The following is a 19,955-nucleotide window of genomic DNA, read 5'->3' as shown; positions in this document are numbered from 1 at the left end:
GTCTGCAACAGCTGCCGCTCTCAGGCTATTCTTGATGCACCGAGCAGCGAGCTGGAGTAGTTCTGGACCATCTGTAGGAAGGTAGAAGATCGGCAGTTGGTGTTAGCAACAGTCGGCTGGTGTCAGTAACAGCTTAGGGCACTAAGAACAAGAGTCTCCCCCGCAACTAGCAGAAATTGGAAGCCACACTGAACCCAAACATGGTGTTCACTCGTACTAATGATGTGAAATCTTTGCAGCTGCGCAATAGCTCTTAACATGGCGGCTCGAAAACATCGCATTAACACACATGCTGTGCTGAAACTAACTTATGCAAGTTTTACTAAGCCATTAATGCAAAAGAAATATTAAGTAAATGGGGTTGGAGTAGAAGTAAATGGTATACAGTGAATTAATTTAATTTTGCATTCTAACATGTTCTTCTCTGACTTTATTAATAACTCGCAATTGGGCCTTGGAGGGTGACCGATGTCCCTATCCTTTGCGACAACGCATGCGCGCAACCGCCTTGTTCTGAAACTAATGAAATTATTGAATGGCTGCCAATCCATGTGCCCAGCAAGGACATGGGAAGATCAACTTCTGACCCTACGAGAGGAAGAACCCGAAACATTGTATTACAGATTTATCGATCCACATATGAAATCCTTGTGGGAATAAAGCTTGTGGGTATTAAAATTAAGGGTCGGGGAAGTAGACAATAGAACTAAAGAAAGTTATTGCACTTAGTATGGTGTGATGTCCTCAGCCCACTGCCTGGCCCAATCAAATTGAGGGGTGTACATAGAATTGAAACATTTGGGGGTGGATCATACATTTGAAGTGGTATAACAGAGGTAAGTTCTAGTTAGTTAGACACACTTGTCCGAATTGATGCCGATGCTATGTTGAGATGCTGCCCAATTTTGCTGCAATCTGATTGAAGGGTCCATCACTAGGGAAAGATCGCGGAACAACCGAGGAGGCACATCTAGGAAGGGGTCCGGACGAGCCAGAGAGAGTAGCACCAGAGAGGGGTGCAACGCTGGCGTTGCAAGTAGAAGAGATCACCTTCCCGGTCCTGACCCTGACCTGAATCCTTGATACTCTGATGTCTAGGTCCTCACACCATTCTAGGTCAATATTGCTCTGTGGGGTTATGTTTCGTATTTGCTCTCTATTCTTTCTCTCCTCAGGTACTGTCATCACAACAATTTAATTAATGTGAATTGAATTATAAGCTAACTGTATTACTTTTACCTGATGGAGGATTGTGGTGTATCTACTTGTATCTTGATTTGACTCACAAAATTATTAATTCAGATAAATCTTTGAAACTCCTTCTGAGTCTGTGGTCCTTTGAATAAAAGTTAAATGTATTTTTATTACTATTATAATTTCCTCCCTATTCTAATCTACTACTAGATCTTTCGACAACGTACATTTACTTAGGAGACAGGATTGGTAAGAATACTGGTGTAAAGATTTCCTAAGGTAAATAAAAATGTATGACCAGCGGATATTTGCTAACTCATTGAGTGTATGAATATATATGGGCCCAAATGAGTGTTGTGTGTATGTACGTTTAGAGCTGGTAAACTCCGCTGCATCAGGCCTCCGCCTGTTTCCCTTGCGTGAGCGAGCAGGAACCCTCTGTTAATTACAAACAGATGGTTTCAAAGCTCGCTTCCGCAAGGGAATCGCCAAACGTGTACGCGTTGCCACTGAAAGCAATGCATCATGTGCACGTTTTTGTACCAAAAAAGAAATTGATTCCTAAAGGTCTCCTCCTACGCGCGCTGCGCAGGCGAGACCTAAAAAAGTAAATAAATACAAATGTATATGTTGTCGTTGTCCTCGCTCCTCATGTCTCCGCCAGAACAGTTGTCCTGCCAACGATGTAAAAGTTTTTCATCAGCACTACTACTGCTTCTACTACTGCTTCCGTGTATTATATACATAATAATGCATGCTTTATGATGACGTTTATACGTGAAAGAACGGTGGCAGCCTACCTAATGTGCAGGCTACTTGGGAATTTCACTGCCTCGACAGCGACCATGCACTCTCAGCTATAACCAGCTGGTGGCAGTCGACGCTCAATAATGAGGACTACGTCTCCCGCCATGTTGTCTGAGAGGGCGACCGGGCATTGATTGGTTGTGCGACCAGGACTAGGACATGCAGGCTGACGCTAATTGGCTGTGCTGCTCTGACAGAACCCTCCTCCTCGCTTCTGGTTTCCCGCCAGTGCCGATCCGCGCTCCCGGGTCAGATCCCGTGTGCTGCCACTGCGGAGCCTGAGTGCAGCCGCCGCCATGTCCCGTCAAAGCACCCTCTTCAACTTCTTCACCAAGTCCCCTCCACCGCCCGGCCGCAGCAGCTCCTCTCCCACCGAGGCCTCTCTCCCCGGCCAGGGCAAGCCTGGCTCTTGCACTCCGCGGGAAGGAGCTCAACAACAACGCCACAAGCACGGGAAGAGGCCAGGGGCGGCCGCGAGCAAAGGTGATGCTGGAGGAAAGGCGGCCCGACCTTCCACACCCAGGTAACCGCGCCTTCCTGCACCACCACGCCCCCTTCCCCGGGCCTCTGTACACATTGCGCCTCCGGATGCAGCCCCAACCATCTGTCCCCACCTGTTGCAATGTGACCCGCACCCCATTTAGCGGCCACCACTACGTTCTAGGCGCTTGAGACTATTTCTGGGCCAGCACCGCCCATGCACTCATTCCCTCGCATGGCTCCGTTTTGTGAGATTAGCAGTTCCTCGTGCGGCCGTTCTCTGCTGCTGACTCCTCGCATAGACGCTGCGTAGCCCCGGGATACACTTTCTCTCGCCAGTCCAGACACGCTGAAACCAGGCCAGAGTGCTGTGCTCTGCTAGCAAGTTTTGCATGGCATGGAGTCCCAGTATTCCTCCTCACTCCATCGCGGCCAGTTGAAATAGCGTTCCCGACACTTCGATGTACCATTGGCCAGCAATGTAGGTGGGACTGGCGATAGCTCCGGTCTGGCCAGTTGGCTATTCTACCGGAGAAGCGGACCTTTTGATTTCATGTGCATGAATGGGAAACTCACGTAGCGGTTCTCGCAAGGTTGGACTGAATCCTGAAAATAAAAGCTATCGGGAAGGGACGTAAAACAGATGCATCGCCGCAGGGTGCGGGTTCATCTCTGAGGCCCAGTTTGCAAGAGATACTGAGGGGCCCTAATTGCATTCAGAGTGTGATGGTGCGCCTTTTGGGATCTCAGTGACACGACTTTCTCATACTTTTTTAATATAGGGAAAACTGTTACCCCTACTTTTTTCTTGCCAGGGCGCCGGCTTGCCTGAAATAAATGTAAATATGTGCAACTGGTTAATCTGCAAATGTAAAAGGGTGCTTGGAAGCCGGTATTGGCTTTAAATAACGGAATGGCTTTAAGCTTCCTGATGACAGATACTTTTTTTGAGTGGTGGTGCTAGGGAGGTACCAGCCGAGCTGTGAAGTGTGTGCTATTCTAAAACAATTGCAATACGTTTAGTGCTGGTATCACTAAAATCCATATTTTGGAAGCACTTTTTTTCTTAAACCGTGGCTTCTTAAACCTATTTGTATATTTTTGTATCCGCCTCTCTTATACTGTTTGTAATGCAAGTTTAAAATAATGACTTGCGTTGTTCATTGTGCTTTCTGTCATAGACTGGGACCTCATAGCACTAAACATTTACAAGTCCCTATTCTCCACTGCACCGACCAGGATTCAAGTCTGTGGGTTTCTAGTTGCAAACACATACCTATAATAGAGGTTTCTTAATGTATAATAGTGCATTTCCCACTGATTGATTAACTTGCATTTATTTTTAAACCTGTTACCCCTGTATTGGAGATCTACAAAACCCAGGTTAGGTCCGCAGCATTATACGCTGCAGAACTGTGGGGCCATACAAATACATCCAATCTTCAAAAGGTGGAACATGCCTTCATGCGTGGCCTGGTTGGCCTCCCCCAGAGTACGCCTCTAATACCATTGCGCTTGGATATGGATTTGATTCCAGTTAACGACTTGGCTGCCGCACGACCTCTGCTTTTTTGGAGAAGGCTCTGGTCTGTCCCTGAGCTTGAATTTTTTAGAGCAGAATTTAGTGCAATCTGGGGGACGCTAAAGTGTAAGAATATTCCCTGGCTGCTCCATATAAAGTCTTCCTTTTACCAAATCGGTCTGCCCCAACTTTGGGACACTCCGGATATTAGCTGTATGAGGACTCAAAGGTCTGAGATACTGGCAGCTGTCAGACTTTTTAATTCCAATAGATTAAACTGCTCAGCTTCTCTGGGCAGGTTGACCTCCGAGTTTCTACTGATGAAAATTGAACCTAAATTGGAAGTATTTTTGGATGTAGTACAGCCTCCACTGGCGAGAACTTTATACTCAGTTAAGATATGGTTGCCTCCCAATCGGGGTATTTACATCAAGCTGGGGAAAATTGATCGAGGCCAACTGCCCAATATGCAAAACATGCAAAGAAGATGTTGCGCACATTTTGTTCTTTTGTCCAGCATATAGTACGGCCCGAAAATGCTGGCTTTTCCCCTTGTGCAAAATATTGGGCCTCAGAAAATGTGTACAAGCTCGAAGAGTTCTAACCTATGATACCAACCCACTTATTGTCTATGCAGTTTCCCGTTTCCTATTTGCTATGTGGAGGAGACGAATGAGTTTTATTAATCCATATTAGAACATTGGAATGTTGGGAGCTCCATTGAAAACAATGGAGTGCTCCGGGCTTATAATGGCTGGTATAAGCCCGGAGCGCCAACATTCCAATGTCTGTGAACAAAGACTTCAGGGAGCCGGAGGGGATTTGAATCCCCTCGCGCTCCCTGAAGGCTTCGTTTTGTTAGAACATTCTGCCCTCTAGTGGCAGAATGTTCTAATAGCCTTATAGCCCTTCGTAGTAGGGCTATACCGGCTTTTAAAGTCCTGCTGCTGTTGTTAAAGTCCCTCGCCTTCGGCTTGGGCCTTTAACGCTGCAGCGGGCCTTTAACAGCCGGTATTGCCCGCTACGGCGGGCTATAAGGCTATAGTAATGGCCTATCCGTTTTTATTTTCTTATTAACTGACCATGATAACTCATTGTTTAAAAATTGTTTTTTAAATGTACATTTTTCTATTTATGATCTTATTCTTGTACCTGTATATATTTTATTGTACTTTTATGGTCCTGCGACCGAAATAAAGTTATCATGATGATGATTTATTTTCATTTAAGCTGTGCGTTTTTACCTTAAGGTGAGAGACCAAAAAAAGTTACACATTTAGGGGCATATTATCAAGCACGGCGTTACGATTATCGCCGGTTTAGCGGCATAAAACTGCCGCTAAAGTGGCGATAATGGGCTTGATGATATGCTGCAGAGAATTCCAATAGAAGCCCATGTTGACACGAGAACATGGGCTTCTATTGGGTTTCTCCAGGGCATATTATCAAGCCCATTATCACCGCTTTAGCGGCAGCTTTCTGCCGCTAAAGCGGCGATAATTGTAACGCCGATTCTTGATATGCCCCTATGTTTTTTCAGCCACGTCTTTGAAAATGCTCCTGCGCAGCATCACAATTACCATACCTTTTAATTCACTTTGACCACTGGTACAGGTGTAGATCTTTGCGGATACCTGAAGTTAAATTGTCTTAGCGGGAGTAATTTGTGTGTTTTGATGTCTGTTCTGGTAAACATGAGTGCTTGAATTGTATGGTTCAAGCTGAACCGTACTCTGCTGTATTCAATCTCGAGAAAAGCTTTGTGAATCTGCTGTCATTCTTTGTTTTATCTACTTAGTGTTTTTGTATAGCGCAAACATGACCTGTAAGGGTATCAGAGCGTTTTACAGCTGTAGTAAGTAATTACATTAATTACAAGAATTAACAAAAACAAGTTCGATACAAAAAGGATCGTGCAAACATGAGAGAAGAGTCGACAATCCCGTTAGAGTGCAAATACGAGATCAGGCAAGTCGCTGGGCTGCTGAAACTGCAGAGGCACTGAGAGAGATTAGGGTAGGAATTTGCCCATTAGGAAGGTCTTAACTTCCTTTTTGAAACTTGATAGGGCAGGTATTCTTCTGGTGTAAGATGGCAGTGAGTTCCAGATTCGGGGGGGGGGGAGCGATTCTGTAGAAGGATTTGAGCCACTTGAGAACGGTTCCCCCTAGGCCCATCCTGAGTTTCAGACGTTCTAGAAGCTTTTCATGGTTGACTGTGTCGAACGCCGAGGAAAGATCCAACAGAATTAGGAGACATGTTTTGCCTTGGTCTAGGACTTGGAGGGCATCATCTACTATGTGGAGAATAGTAGTTTTAGTGCTGTGTGCTGGTCTGAAACCAGACTGGCACTCATTAGCAAGTTGAAAGTGGCGATTTGTAGCTAAGTTGTTGTTGCACGCATTTCTCAAGTAGTTTCGCAAGTAGAGGAATGTTAGATATTGGTCTGAAATTGTCTGGTTCAGCAGGGCTTAGTGAGGGGTTTTTTAAGAGTAGGGATGACTTGTCCAGTTTTTAACGAGTCTGGTATAGACCCTTGCATTAGGGAAGCATTGATTATTGCAGTCCAGATGGGTATGATGAGATGATTGGCTGCAGATAAATAGTTGGATGGAAGCGGGTCAATGAAGTGGTTGCTCGGTTTAATGGATGATAGAATTTTTACTATGCTCGTCATAAAGGTTGAAGGTGATCCAGTGTGCTTGGTTTTTGGGTAACATCTGTGGGGAGTGTGTAGTGCCATTTTGAAGAGGCCCCGCGTACCCAGGTAATTGATTTTAGCTGAGAACGAGAACTCATCAGAGCTTATTAGGGATTTGGTTGTTTCTTTACAGGTTTTAGCCATTTTATTCGATGGTTGTTTTATCATTTGAAAGAGCTAATAAAGGACTACAGGGTGTACCTCCTCAAGTAACTTTAAAATACTGCTTTTGAGTATCTGTCTACTGTTTTTGCCATCCTCCATTGTGCTCACTTTAACAACATGCATGCCTGCATTAGTATTTACCCATGCAGATTTATTGAAGGATATTTTCGCCAGGCAGGTGCTGCATACAGTCAGTCAGTCAAAAATCTTTATTCGGCTTGATGGCAGCCATAAAAGAACAAATGAAACATTATTTTAACAATAATATGCATATTAAGATTTTAACCAATTTAAATAATACCCAAGAATTCATTTTCCGACATTACAAAGTCGAACTGCAGCGGAGAAGTACTTGTAGACCATGAGACAGGTGAATTCATTATTTAAAAGAAGTAGATGACATAATACAGGTTGACACTTTCTAATATTTAAAAATCTTAAAAATGGTTTTTAAAAAGTGCGTCTGGGGTTAAGATAAAATTTACAAAAAAACAAAGTGCTTTGTGCAGAAATTGAATTACATGGACACAGTTCTAATTTGGCATCACAATATGCATCACGTGGGTACGATACCAGTAAATGAGCAATACCCATCCTGAACCTGATCAAATAAAACATCTTTGCTTGATTAAAATAAAAAGAAAGATAGGATTCAATTTGTGGGAAGCTAATTAGCAGTGAATGCTCAACGACCCTTTTTTTTTTTCCCCCATCTCTTGGCTATCTCTTTCATACTTCAGAAGTAAAAGAAAATCACTTTTAAGCTTGGCCCTAGGAATTGCAGATATATTTCCCGGGACTGTTAAAACAATCCTGCAATCCCAACTTCTCCAATTGTTCTTGCAAGTAAGAGAGCCATGGTATTTTTTTTTTTTTACATAATCCAATTTTAAACAATCTAAAATTATGTCACGGTTCAGGACTGGTTCCTCTTTTACCCAGATGCTACGCTAAAGCATCAATGGTGCTAATTGCATACGAAAGGATAATGGTGTAACACCTAATTCATTATGACACATACATATTCTCCCCCGCTTGAAGTTTGTTCTGCTAACCAAAAGTCTAATTACAATTTTGAATTATTGAAAGATGCTTTTTTGGTTTGTTCTTGTATTTAGTAATCCAATAGTCTAGGAGTTTGTTTTGCTTCTGGTCACAAGTTTCTCACAATTTACTAGCTTGTGGCTGAATGCTTCAGTAGTGTCATTGCATCAACCACTGTTGAGACTATATCCTTTTCCTTGAGGCCTAGTAAACCACAGCATTTTCTTGTGACAGTCTAGGATCACCAGTGAACAAGGGGTGAGTTCTCTTAAGGATAGTGAGGGTAGGAATCAAAGTCAAGTGTTACAGCAGTGTGCTCCAAAAAATGATATCTAACTTGACCAGATCTATCAGTATTCTGTTTGGTCCAGCTGCTTTGGACGGGCGAGAACTTACTAGCTTTGATCTTTCCTCCTTTGTGATTTAGGGAAATGTTCCAGTTTTATTCGTGGTTCAAAAGAGCAAATTACTGATTTGTACAGGTTCTTTATGTGAGTTTCCCATTTATCATTAGAGATGAACAGATAATCAGGCCACATATGAGCTTGTGCCGGAACTGACCAGTATGCTTGTTAGTTTCATGATGAAATAGCATGGAATAGTTTTGTGTAGGCATTTTCTTCACTGTCCCGTCTTATGTTAAATTCTAATCTTGAATGCACTCTTCTGATTTTGGAGTCTTAAATCATGATCCTTAGGCACAGGAGGTTTTAGAGTATGCCGCACTGAGTTTAGGCAGGTTCTTCTTTACTCATTTAGTTGCTAAGCAGTAGATAAGCAAAAAGTGTTTGGTCGCAATTTTTTTTACCTTTGTCATCAAAGCTGACAATATGGGCTTTGCCAGGTGTTCATCCAGTCGTTGCTTATCTGCGGTTGGCAATCTTTTTTTAATAAGTGACTTAAAGGCTCCACCCAGGTTTGACGCTTTGTTTTTTAGCACACTGTTCCATATGAGCCTCTTGCCATTTACAACGATCATTCGGTGGCAGTCTGCAGTTATCCGGGCCTTCTACTCTTCATATTTGATGTACTAACCTTTGGGGCCATGGTCACTCCCAGGCCTCTGGATAATAGCATATCTTTTACATCGATGATAATTAGTAATGGACAATGTATAATCTATGATGGTGGAGCCCGCAGGACCCTAAAAAGTTGGTACTGCAGACTGTTCTTATGCCAGTCTCCCATTTAGTGCTCTATATCCAGAGTCTGCTATAAGATTATAGGTTAATCTGGTTTTGGCATTGGCGCCGTTTTTGTTTTTCCTGTGTAAACGTTTTTGATAAGGAGTGTTAACTCGGGTCTGGATCTTCTATAATGGAAAGCTCATTCACTGGTAGCAAAAGGATTTGGTCAAAGTCCCCCTAATAATTGTATACATTGATCCTGCATCCACCACGAGCAGAACGGGACACCCATTTATTTAAAAAAAAAAAACTCTTTGGGCCTATTCCTTCTCTTATCATCCTTTATCACTCCTCCCACATCAATCACACCGAGTACGCTGTTCTGACCTTTCTTGAATTTTCTTGTTCTTGCACTGGACTATTAACTGGTCGCAAATGAGTTCATCAGTTGTACACCACTGAACCGACATTTGGTGGACAATTCCCTCAAGCTAGCCAGTCTTACCTATATGTTCCTCAGCCCTTTGATGTTGAGTGTAAGATCTATATCGGGTCATGACCAAGTTCTCTTCTTTGGCATATCTAGTTTCCAATCTGCATACAGCCTCCTTTAAAAACATCCTGAATTGGTTAACCACTGAAAGAGGCAAATACCTAAAAACGTGCTGCTCTTCTTCTTTGCTTAACCAACCTAAAAGAAACTCTTCTTTCCTCGCAGGATGGAAATCCACACATCTCTACCAGAAACAGCGAACACTCCCTAGCTGACCAGAATACAGCTGACCAACTGAGAACGGTTGCTTTCAAACACACGCATGGAATCCAACAAGTGTCAGATTCCATGCACAAGTCTAGCATGAGACATAATATCATTGCAACACTTGTTTTGTGTGAAATTTTGTTTCTGTGCCTTTACTTTGGAATGACCACGATCTAACATTGGTGGCTCCTAAATCTGGGGGTATGTGCCTGAACATTTTGGACCATAAACCATTTTTCTTAATTCCACTGTCTTGCCTGAAAATGGGATGATACTCGAAATCTGGTAACCAAAAGTCACCTAACTTGTGTGGATTTTTTTCTCTCAATATAAATGCTGTTTTATGCATTAGTCCACAGATGGTAATCATTGTTGTAGTTTAATTTCCTGACTTAATCAGATTTGGAGAAATTGGACTGAATGTGAGGACCCACACAAGGGTCTAGGGTAGAAAGCTATATGATGATGTCACTGGTAATTTCCCTTTTTCATGTTATTGTGGGTCTGTACTATTTTACATACCAAAAAACATTCTGCTATGTTTTTAGTAGTTTGATACCCATCGTAGAAAGGGCATTGCCCCTTGATACATGGTGCTTGGTTCAATGTTAGTGTAGCAGTAGACTTTTATAATATCCCGCTTCCATGTGCCCCCAGCTCATTGCATCAAACTCTGCTTCAAAATGCCCTGGAGTCCAAGAAGTTTTTTCCTCGCCTATGTATCCCATCCTCCACAACAGCCAGTTCCACTTGTATGATCTATACAAGTAGGATTTAAATGCCGGTACATAACTTACTTCCAACTTCAGAACATCATTAGAAAAAATAGTTAAAGGAAATATATAGACTCTTGATTTTGCATTTCGTTTTTAGGTTTCACCTGTGCTGTGCTTGTGAAATGTATTGTATTCAGTATAAATCTTAAAAGGGGCTTACATCCCACCCCCTTGCTTTCATGGCTTTTCACTAGTTCCTGTGCTTGCTACTTAGTTTTCCTCTATTTGTATTGGCTGTAGCATATTTTCCTGCATTTACCCTTGCTTGTTCCTCGTCTGCTTCTCTTATCCGTTTCCCATAGCTGAAATACTCTTAACATTTGCTTTGGAACTATTCCTTCATGAAGTTTTGCCTCTTGATGGAGCGTGGGTTACCAGCTCGGGTTACATTCACACATACCTAATACTCACATGGGCCCAAAACATTCACACAGATAAGCTAGTAAACCCCGCTGTCATCAATTTTGAGTTCTACCTGTAATTTGATTTTCACCGTTACCAAGTCTTACCAATTTGAGCTCCTTAATAATTCCTTTACTCAATGAATCAGGTTGCTGAGATAGTTTAACCCTTTCGATGCTTGTGACGGAGCGGTTCCGTCATGTGCGTCGCTCGCGCTGTGCGGATGACTGAACCGCTCTGTCACGGCCCCGCACGCGCACGAACCCTTCAGCGCAGCGCGGTAATCCGCGCCGCGCTGAAGGGGTTAAGGTAGAAAAATGACATTTATCTTTCAACTTGAAATAACCACAAACTCGAAAGTTTTTAAATCTCTTTTATCTAAATCAATAATTTTGTGAGTCAGAATAAAATACAATTTAAACACCTCTCTCAAGAGGCAAGATAAAAGTCAAATATAGCAAAGTCCTAATAATGACCAATGAAGACGGTACCTGTAAAGGGAAGAAGAGCGAGAGCAGGTACAAAAATAGTTTTTTTCAGAATTATATTGACCTAAAGTGATAGATGAACCCAACTCCTTGAAGATGGGCCAGATAGAATCTCCCTAGACAGGATGTAGACGGAGGATCGGGCAGATTCAGATCTGGGAAGGTGACCTCTTCTAAAGTGCAACGCCAGCGTCGCACCCCTCTCTGGCACTACTCTCCTCAAATGTCCCACTTTCGAAATCCCCTTCTAGATGATTAGATTATCGATCCGTATCTCATATTCTCGGGCAGAGTTTCTGGTAGCAGCAGGGTCTTAGACAGCGTCTCGGACAGAATCTGTAGCAGCATACGTGTTGGGTCGGTGACGAGTCGGAATGACGGATCTGACAAGTCTGACGACAGTCTCTAGCTAACTTACCTCAATTGTACTATTCTGTTTTCGTGTACCACCTCCAAAAGTTTCAATATTCGTGTTTTCCCCTATTCTGATTGGTCAGGGCGAGGAGATAAGTTCATCACACCATACTAAAAGTAATATTTTTCTTTGGACCATTGTTCTAGGTTTTCGCCCCTTAATTTACTTTCCCAAAGCTTTATTCCCACCCGCATTTATCATTATGATCAATACAGATTTTCTTTTTATTCAAAATTGTTGCTTTTGTCCGGGTCATTAGTTTGCTTTCCCAGGCGTCTTCGTCCAATGTGGTCTTGGCTGTGATTAAAGTGTGCCATCATAGTTTCTGGCAAGTTTCTATGTGCATGCGCGCGGATCAGGTTGGGTAGGAATTTCAGTCACCCGCTGAGGCCCAAATATGAACTAATAATAAAGTCAGAAAAGACATGTTAGAATGCAAAAATAAATGATTTCACTGTATACCACTTATCTCTACTCTATCCCCATTTACTTATTTTAATCTTTTCGCATTAGTGCTTAGTAGAACTTATAGATTTAGTTTAAGCGATAGCATGTGCATTATCATGTGAGTTTCAAGCGGCCATTTTTAAAGCTATTGTGCAGCTGCTAAGTTTTCCCCCCCAAGCACAGAAGGCATCATACTACTTGGGTGCAGTAGACGCATGCGCAGTGAAGTTCCCACGTTTTTGGCGGCCATTTTAAGACACTCAGGTTACTTGTTTGTAATACACATAGAAAAGCATCCCCTAGATACAGTATGTGTGTATGTAATGCAATATTAGTATTTACAAGCCTTGTTGGTTACGTTGTTACATGTTGTTTGAGAGGATTGCATACAAGCAAGTTTCTTAAATACAAAACCTTGCTCCATCAATCCCCTCTCTCTGATGGCATTTAATGCCATCACTAATTACTACTAAATCAGATGCCAACTTTAGCACATCTCGATTTCTTCTTCAACCCTTTCATTTCTTTCTTTCTCCTTTTTGCATTGTAATCCTTTCTTTTGTAAAAGTCTTGTTTCAAGTCCTCTAGTTGTATTTCTTCGAGTCTTCTTTTCTTACCCCTTTCATTCATTTCATATCTCCTTCTCTCTTTGCAGCATTTGTGCCAAAACATTATTGCTAACACGAATAGTGTCATTCCCATTATGGGCAATATTATGTGACCTAGAATACCATTACCTATGTTGGAGAACCAACTACCTAAGTTAGAAATGCTATTTGTCATTTTCTTCCATAGACTTTCAACTTCCAGTGGTTTCAACTCTTCTTTTAATTTCGTAATATTTTTAATGTATCTTCCAATTTCAACACTTTTATCTGGAATATATGTGCAACAATGTTGCGTTTTCAATAATTTACAGACTCCACCCTCTTTTGCCAATAATATGTCAAGAACAAGTCTATTTTGCATAACCATAGTTCTGACCGCAACTAATTCAGTGTTGATCATCAAGAATCCTCCAGTAGTGTCAGTAGATAACCGATTGACTACTGTAGGCAACTGACCAATTTTCTGTGAATTTAGAAGAACCCCCACTGAAGATATCAATGCACCAAAAATGTCACCTACTATTTCAGAAAAACCATCTCTTTTTATAAGTGTTAGTCCCTCATTATCTTCATTGCTTCCAGTGATTCTTTTTACATGGTATACTTTAGGGAATACTATTCCAAAATAGCAACTCCCATACCAATGGTCTGGCAGCCTAAAATAGGCTTTATTGCCACACACAATACATTCCAGGAAGTACTGGATCTGTCCGTCCTTTTGGTCCCCATCTCCCAATTACTAAGAAATTATGTTCACATTCATTGGAACCAATGAACACATTTGTTATATTCAGTTTTTAACCTATGGAGGCATATTTTTTCCGTCTTTTCAAAATCCAAGGACATAGCAGCATGAGTCTTGCCATTTGCATAATGCTCCTCCTCTTCAGCCCATTTAGGTATCTGAGGTTTAGGATCAGAAGCTCTTCTTTGAAAATCCTGTCTCCTTGTCTCAACTAAATTCAAAAATATTTTCTCTTCATGCAATTTACAAGTTAAATTGTGCTTATGTGCTTGAGCTATATCTATTGTTCACTCATAAATTGTGAGTCTCTCGTACTAAGGACAGGGTTCATGCTCTTTCGCATAGGAACCTCAGAAAAGATCACATCTACAATAGAATAATAATATTGCAATTTCCCTGTTCTATAAAATAAGCTTGCTAAAACACTACACAAAATACCATATGTTAATGGTAAATGATCTGTTTCTCCTTCCGCTACAGATGCGGGTAATTTCATACACACATAGCAATCACTAACCTCCATGGTCTCTACATATTGTACTAACAGGTTTGTAAGAACATTTAAGTCTGTATCATTTTTATTCACAGTGTGATGCAAATCTAACTCATCTGGTGCTTCTAATTCTACTTGGGTCTCCTTTGATGGTATCTACCTTTTCATGTGTATTAGTGCTATTTTGTACCTTTGTAACCATCAAATAAGGAATGGTCACTGTTAGTACTAACCATATTATGAGTACAAAAAATATACTACATATTCTACAACATTTCTTAAAACAATTCGGTTTTCCTGTATTTCTATTGTCAGTCATTTTTATCAAATGGGATAAGAAGATTTTTCTCTTCCTTACTCTGGTAATTTTACATTTTGTGACAGAATATAAAGGGGAAAATTCTTTCAAGTTTGTCTCACTTCTTCATCAATTTTTTCTGCATTTAAGCTTTCATCATCTTTTCCAATTATTTCCAAGTTCTCTAAATCTTCAAGAATAACATACGTCCATTCGGGAACTTTCAATTTATTAATTTCAGTCTTGGGCTTCTTCGTTTTGGTATTTCAGTTGACGGTCCAGATCGACTGGTTACTTCGTCTACTTGCTCTGGTTCCTCTGTTATGGGTTTAAACCGATATTTCACTCTCTTGATAACATTAGGTCAAATATCGCCTTTTCTGATTCTTTTTGCTTGCACTGCACTTTCACTTTCTTAAAGTGTTCTTTTATTTTCATTAATTTGTGGCTCATCTTGATTCTTTTCGTATTCCGAATCCCGCTCTACCTGCCCTTGTCTCGGGCTTATTATTTTGATGTCACCTGCCTGGATGCGTCGTTCTTCCCTAATCTGGCCCTGTTCAGGTTCAGTTTTGATTGCCTTTTCTTCTTCTATTACCTGAAGTTGTTTGGCTTTTCCTGTCCGGTCCTACTCAGGTCTTTTTGCTACTTGATTTTCTTCTGCCTGAACGTGTTCTCTAAGACCTATCTGTCCGTGCTCAGACTCTGAGGCTGTGACTCCGACTTCGTCTGTCTTGAGTAAATTGCTCTTTCCTTATCTGGTCCTGGGCAGGTTCCCTTACAATCGTTTTTTCACTTACTTGAGTGCGTTCTTCTGTCCTACCTGGTCCTCACTCTTTTCCTGACTAATCTAGTTTGACTCCTTGTTCTTACAATTTCTTCAGGTATTTCAACTATTGGGATCCAATCATCCTGACTGGTGCTTGGTTGTTCTCGGTCAGCTACTTCAGGATTTATTATTCGGGATCCTTCAGCTGCACAACTTTCAGCTCCCTCAACTGTTTGAGTCGGTTGAGCTTCTTCTTCGTCAGGTGCTGGTACTCTTTTAGTATGGCTTGCATGAATCCAATTGGGCAAACCTGCACATTTTACTGCCGTTGTTGTAACCAATATAACCTGATTTGGGTTATCCCACCTTGGTGCTAGGCACGATTCTCGAGTGTGATTCTTCACTACAACCCAGTCACTGGGATTCAGATCATGCGCTTGGTTCGGCTGCCTGGAGACTGCGTCTTCTCCGACCTGGTGAGATATAGAACGCACTTGGTCAGCCAACTCTTTGCAATACTCCAGTACCAAATCATCAGTTATATTTAACAGCTTGTGTCCAGGTATACATGCCTGCCTCATTGCTCTTCCCATGATTATTTCATGGGGACTCAATCCAGTATTCTTGTCTGGAATACTTCTAAGTCCCATAAGAACAAGAGGTAAGGCATCAGGCTAATCCAGTGGAGTGGATGCATACACCTTTCCCAGCCTTGACTTAATTGTGCCATTCAATTGTTCTACCACTCCAGATGCCTCTGGGCGGTATGCGCAGTGCAGCTTTTGTTCAATTTTAAATGCTTCACCAATTAATCGAATTATTTCATTATTAAAATGAGACCCTCGGTCTGATTCAATAGTTACTGGAAGACCGAAACGTGGTATAAGCTCTCTTAATAGGAGTTTGGCCACTGTCAAGCTGTCATTTCTGGTGGGGTATGCCTCCACCCACTTTGAAAATAAACAAACAAGTACATCTTTCAATCCTCGACAAACGGGCAACTGAATGAAATAAATTTGAAGTCTTAAAAGGGACCTTCAGCTTTTCCAATTTTCCCCATACAGACTATTTTCTTGCCGAGATTCATTTGTTGGCATGTCAAGCATCTTTGGCAAGGACTCTCTGCAATGTTCCTGAACCTTGGATTAAACCAATCTCGTCTGAAGAGTCTAATCATTGCATCTCTGCCTATGTAGGTATCTCCATGATGCATCCTAGCCATGGGTGCAAGCATACGGTCTGGCAATACCGGTCTGTCATCTAAGTAAACCCATACACCATCTTCTCTCCTTCTCTGACAACCAATCTTCTCCCATTCTTCTCTTTCCTTTGCCTCTGCATCATCTTGGAGTTCCCTAACTTCTCTCCATGTTTGTAATCCTGACAACAGCATAAGTTGGCAACTGATTCCGCAATTTTCAACTTCCCTGTTTACTGCCATTTGAAATTTTGCGCAGTGTTGGGCAACCTGGTCAGCATATCGATTACCTGTGGTCACACGGTCATTTCCTGACTTATGTGCGGCACATTTGACCTCTGCCACTTCTTTTGGTAATTGTATTGCTTCAAGCAACTCTTTAACAAAATTTCCATTTTTAATGGGAGACCCTGAAGAGGTCAGGAAATCTCGCTGCTTCCAGAGCTGGCCAAAGTCATGCACAATCCCGTAACAATACTGACTATCAGTGTAAATGGTTACTCTCCAATTTTTTCCATTTTTGCAAGCTTTAATTTTTTATTAGCTTTAATTAGCTGCAGAGTGCATGCTTGCAGTGCAAGGTTGCAGTTAGGGCTAGTACCATCAGCTGAACCACAAGATTAGGCAAGGTATAATGGTGTATGCGCAAATGTTCTTCGTATTAACTGTGGTGGTCAGGTCCCTCACACCGGGTCAATGTTTTTAAAGTATATATAATATGACCTGCACATTAATTAGTTGTAAAAGGTCCCCTACTCATTCAAATAATTATTCCATTTTGTCGTATTTAATCTGATAGGCATATACTGGAATGTACATGACCTCACATACCTTAGAATATGTAATGTTTGGTTATATTCAATATCACATACATGCAAATGAATGTGCTAGAAGTCCTATACTTCAAAAGACTGTAATTAGGTTGCCAAGCTTTGAAAAAGCAAACGTTCATGGTATCAGCGATGTTTTCTTGCCACATGCATGTTTCTGGTGCACACAAGACGGATACTCCATCGCAACACTGCCTTGTATGCAGAGTTCCTCGCATGGGGCGACATATTAGATTCATTTCTATCTGCACATGCACACCAATCATACGAGTGTATGTTTCATCTTTCCACAGCTCCGTATCACAGCAGTTAGGCGCTTCAGCTGTGACCGGGAAGTAAATACCGTAGACTAGTTAGTCTGGTCTCTTTTTCCGCTCTGCTCTCTGCAGTGGTGGCGTTCTTCTAAGCAGCCCCTGAAGCGGCAGTGCCATGCGTGTCCCAGCTTTTATCGAGGAATTGCTTGAACTCTGCATGTGCAAGACATCGGGCCATATTACAGTTTGCCTCTGCAGAGAGCTGCAAATCCAAGTTGCATTACATACACTGCTTTCACAGCTGATACTCCAGTACACTAGTTTCCCATCTCCATATCACCAAAATATTATTATGCACCAAGGTAAAACTGAGCACACTTATTTGATGCAAAATATATTAGCACTTTTCTTTCGCTGGAGCAACATTTACTTAAAGTGGCCTTGAGTTTTGACAAGCATTTGGCTAGTATACAATACAGTATTACCCACATAACAATTATTCTGCATCGATAACATTTGCTAAAATACTAGTGTAGAGCCCTTACTGAGAGGCTAAAGTGGTGTGCACCCTAATACAATGACCGTCTTAGGCTAACTTGAGCACAAAAATGTAATGTTGGCCTTTGCTACTATTCATATAAAGTATCTAACTGTAGTGCAACCTACAACAAAACCAGAACCCTTTGCGATTCTTTAGTGAGAAAACATTCATGAAAAATGTAAATTGATTAAACATTTTTACAGCGCTGCCATGTAACATGTTTTTTATTTAATTTTTGGGGCCCCTTTATAAGGCGCCAACATCACCTGAATGTACAGGAGCGCTTTATAATACCACCAGTTACTGCACAACATATTGCCTTTCTCAAAAAACAAGTCGAGACACTTCAACAGAGTTTCTTGAACTTCTATTGCACAACTTCTCACCAAGCTAAAACGTACAAATAAAAAATGTAGTATTAATCACATGGGTGAAACCTATTGTTTTTGCCATTCGCTTCCTAAGTTGACACTTGCACATACAGATTAGATCTTCAGGAAACATGAGGTTGCACGATCACCCCCGGGGCCTATGGCTACTGTGCGCGCTTTTGTCGGCAGCCTGCACCTTCTGCACGGCAACAGGGAATGTTACTGGTGAGGGTCATGGCGCAAGCTGGAAAGCTGTTGCACATCTCTTACCACTCCCTCAGGTGCCCTCAGTTTGTGTCACACCATTATTATTTTGTGTGCTACCCAGTATACTGGCACAAGCCACCTCCCCCCATGCTTCTTTTTACAACGTATGCAGTTCTGTGACTGACCCTGTGCACCATTTGCAAATTTATCTCTGTGTTGGGGTTACTACTACTAGATGGTGCCTGTCGCCACAGAGTACATATTAACATATTGCTTTTATTTTTATAAATAATTTTTCAAATATCTTGATTTCATTAGGTGACCCAAAGACTAAACTCCCGCAATACATTATAGTAGTCAGAACTGGAATGTGCAGACTCTGAGGAAGCGAAGTATCTAGAAATGCAGGTGCCAGTCGACCATATATGCCAGTTCTCCCCCACCTCCTCCTATCTAGCTTGCCTACGTGAAGGCCTGTCTCCAGGCTTTTGGATCAGTGAGGGCTATTAAAAAGCGTAGGTGGATCGTGAAGTTGCACGAGTGAGAGAAATTCAACGCAGTTTCCGCGGATCTGCCATATTAGATACTAATATGTCCAATTTAGAGTGATTGAACAGCATGCACGTACCTGTGGTAGCTTTAATTTTATTGTGTTCCCTGTTTCCTCAGAGTTCAGGTGTCCTTTACCTTTTTAGGTTTCACCTGCACATCGCTTGCGTTGTGCTTGTGAAATCTATTGTGTTCAATATAAATCTTAAAAGGGGCTTACACCCCACCCCTGGTAATTTAATTTGAACTTGCGGTCAAAATATTTTAAGCACCCCTTTGAATAGAGAATAAACAACTCCTTTCTTTGCTGAACTGTAGATGCCACTGGGGAACAGAAGGCCGCTCCCTGAAGCGGGTAGATCCCACTGAAGCTTTTGTGGTTTCTTGCTGAAAAGTTTTGAAACCCAACGCAAAATTGGACTATTTTTTTTGGAGCTGCAGCGATCTCCATGCAGGACAAAGATAAAATCCAATCTGATACTGAGGGTACTTTTTATGATGGTTACTGCTGAAGATCTGCAGGACCTAGACTTATTACTTTTTCAGTAGTTCCTGTTTGCGTTACTGCAAGCAGTCCAAAAGTGCAATGTCAGCCTACCCACGATAGCCAAAGTCTTCAGCTATACTTAACTTAGGCTCTGAGACCTGGGGGCCTGTCTAGGAGCATATTCCGGAAATTACTAGTGTTTCTCCCACCCCCCCCCCTCCCTACCCCTCTGACACCTAAATGCAGTTTGAATTAGGCACGGGACCCACAACATAAA

The 19,955-nt window shown here is 41.8% G+C and overlaps 1 protein-coding gene across 1 annotated transcript in view; it reads left to right on the top strand.

Moving 5' to 3' along the window:
- The first annotated feature begins 2,188 nt into the window (after nt 1–2,188).
- Nucleotides 2,189–19,955, top strand: part of MSH6 (mutS homolog 6) — a 163,117-nt gene continuing 145,350 nt past the window's right edge. Inside the window, exon 1 of the mRNA XM_085612737.1 lies at nt 2,189–2,524. Coding sequence (XP_085468863.1) covers nt 2,298–2,524 — 227 coding nt within the window. The 5' untranslated portion in view covers nt 2,189–2,297. The remainder of the gene's footprint in view (nt 2,525–19,955) is intronic.

This window comes from Triturus cristatus, chromosome 6 (assembly GCF_964204655.1).
Source record: "Triturus cristatus chromosome 6, aTriCri1.1, whole genome shotgun sequence".
In the NCBI taxonomy this organism is placed as follows: domain Eukaryota; kingdom Metazoa; phylum Chordata; class Amphibia; order Caudata; family Salamandridae; genus Triturus; species Triturus cristatus.
Note: the sequence above shows the minus strand (reverse complement) of the source record. Positions and strands in the feature narration are given on the sequence as shown.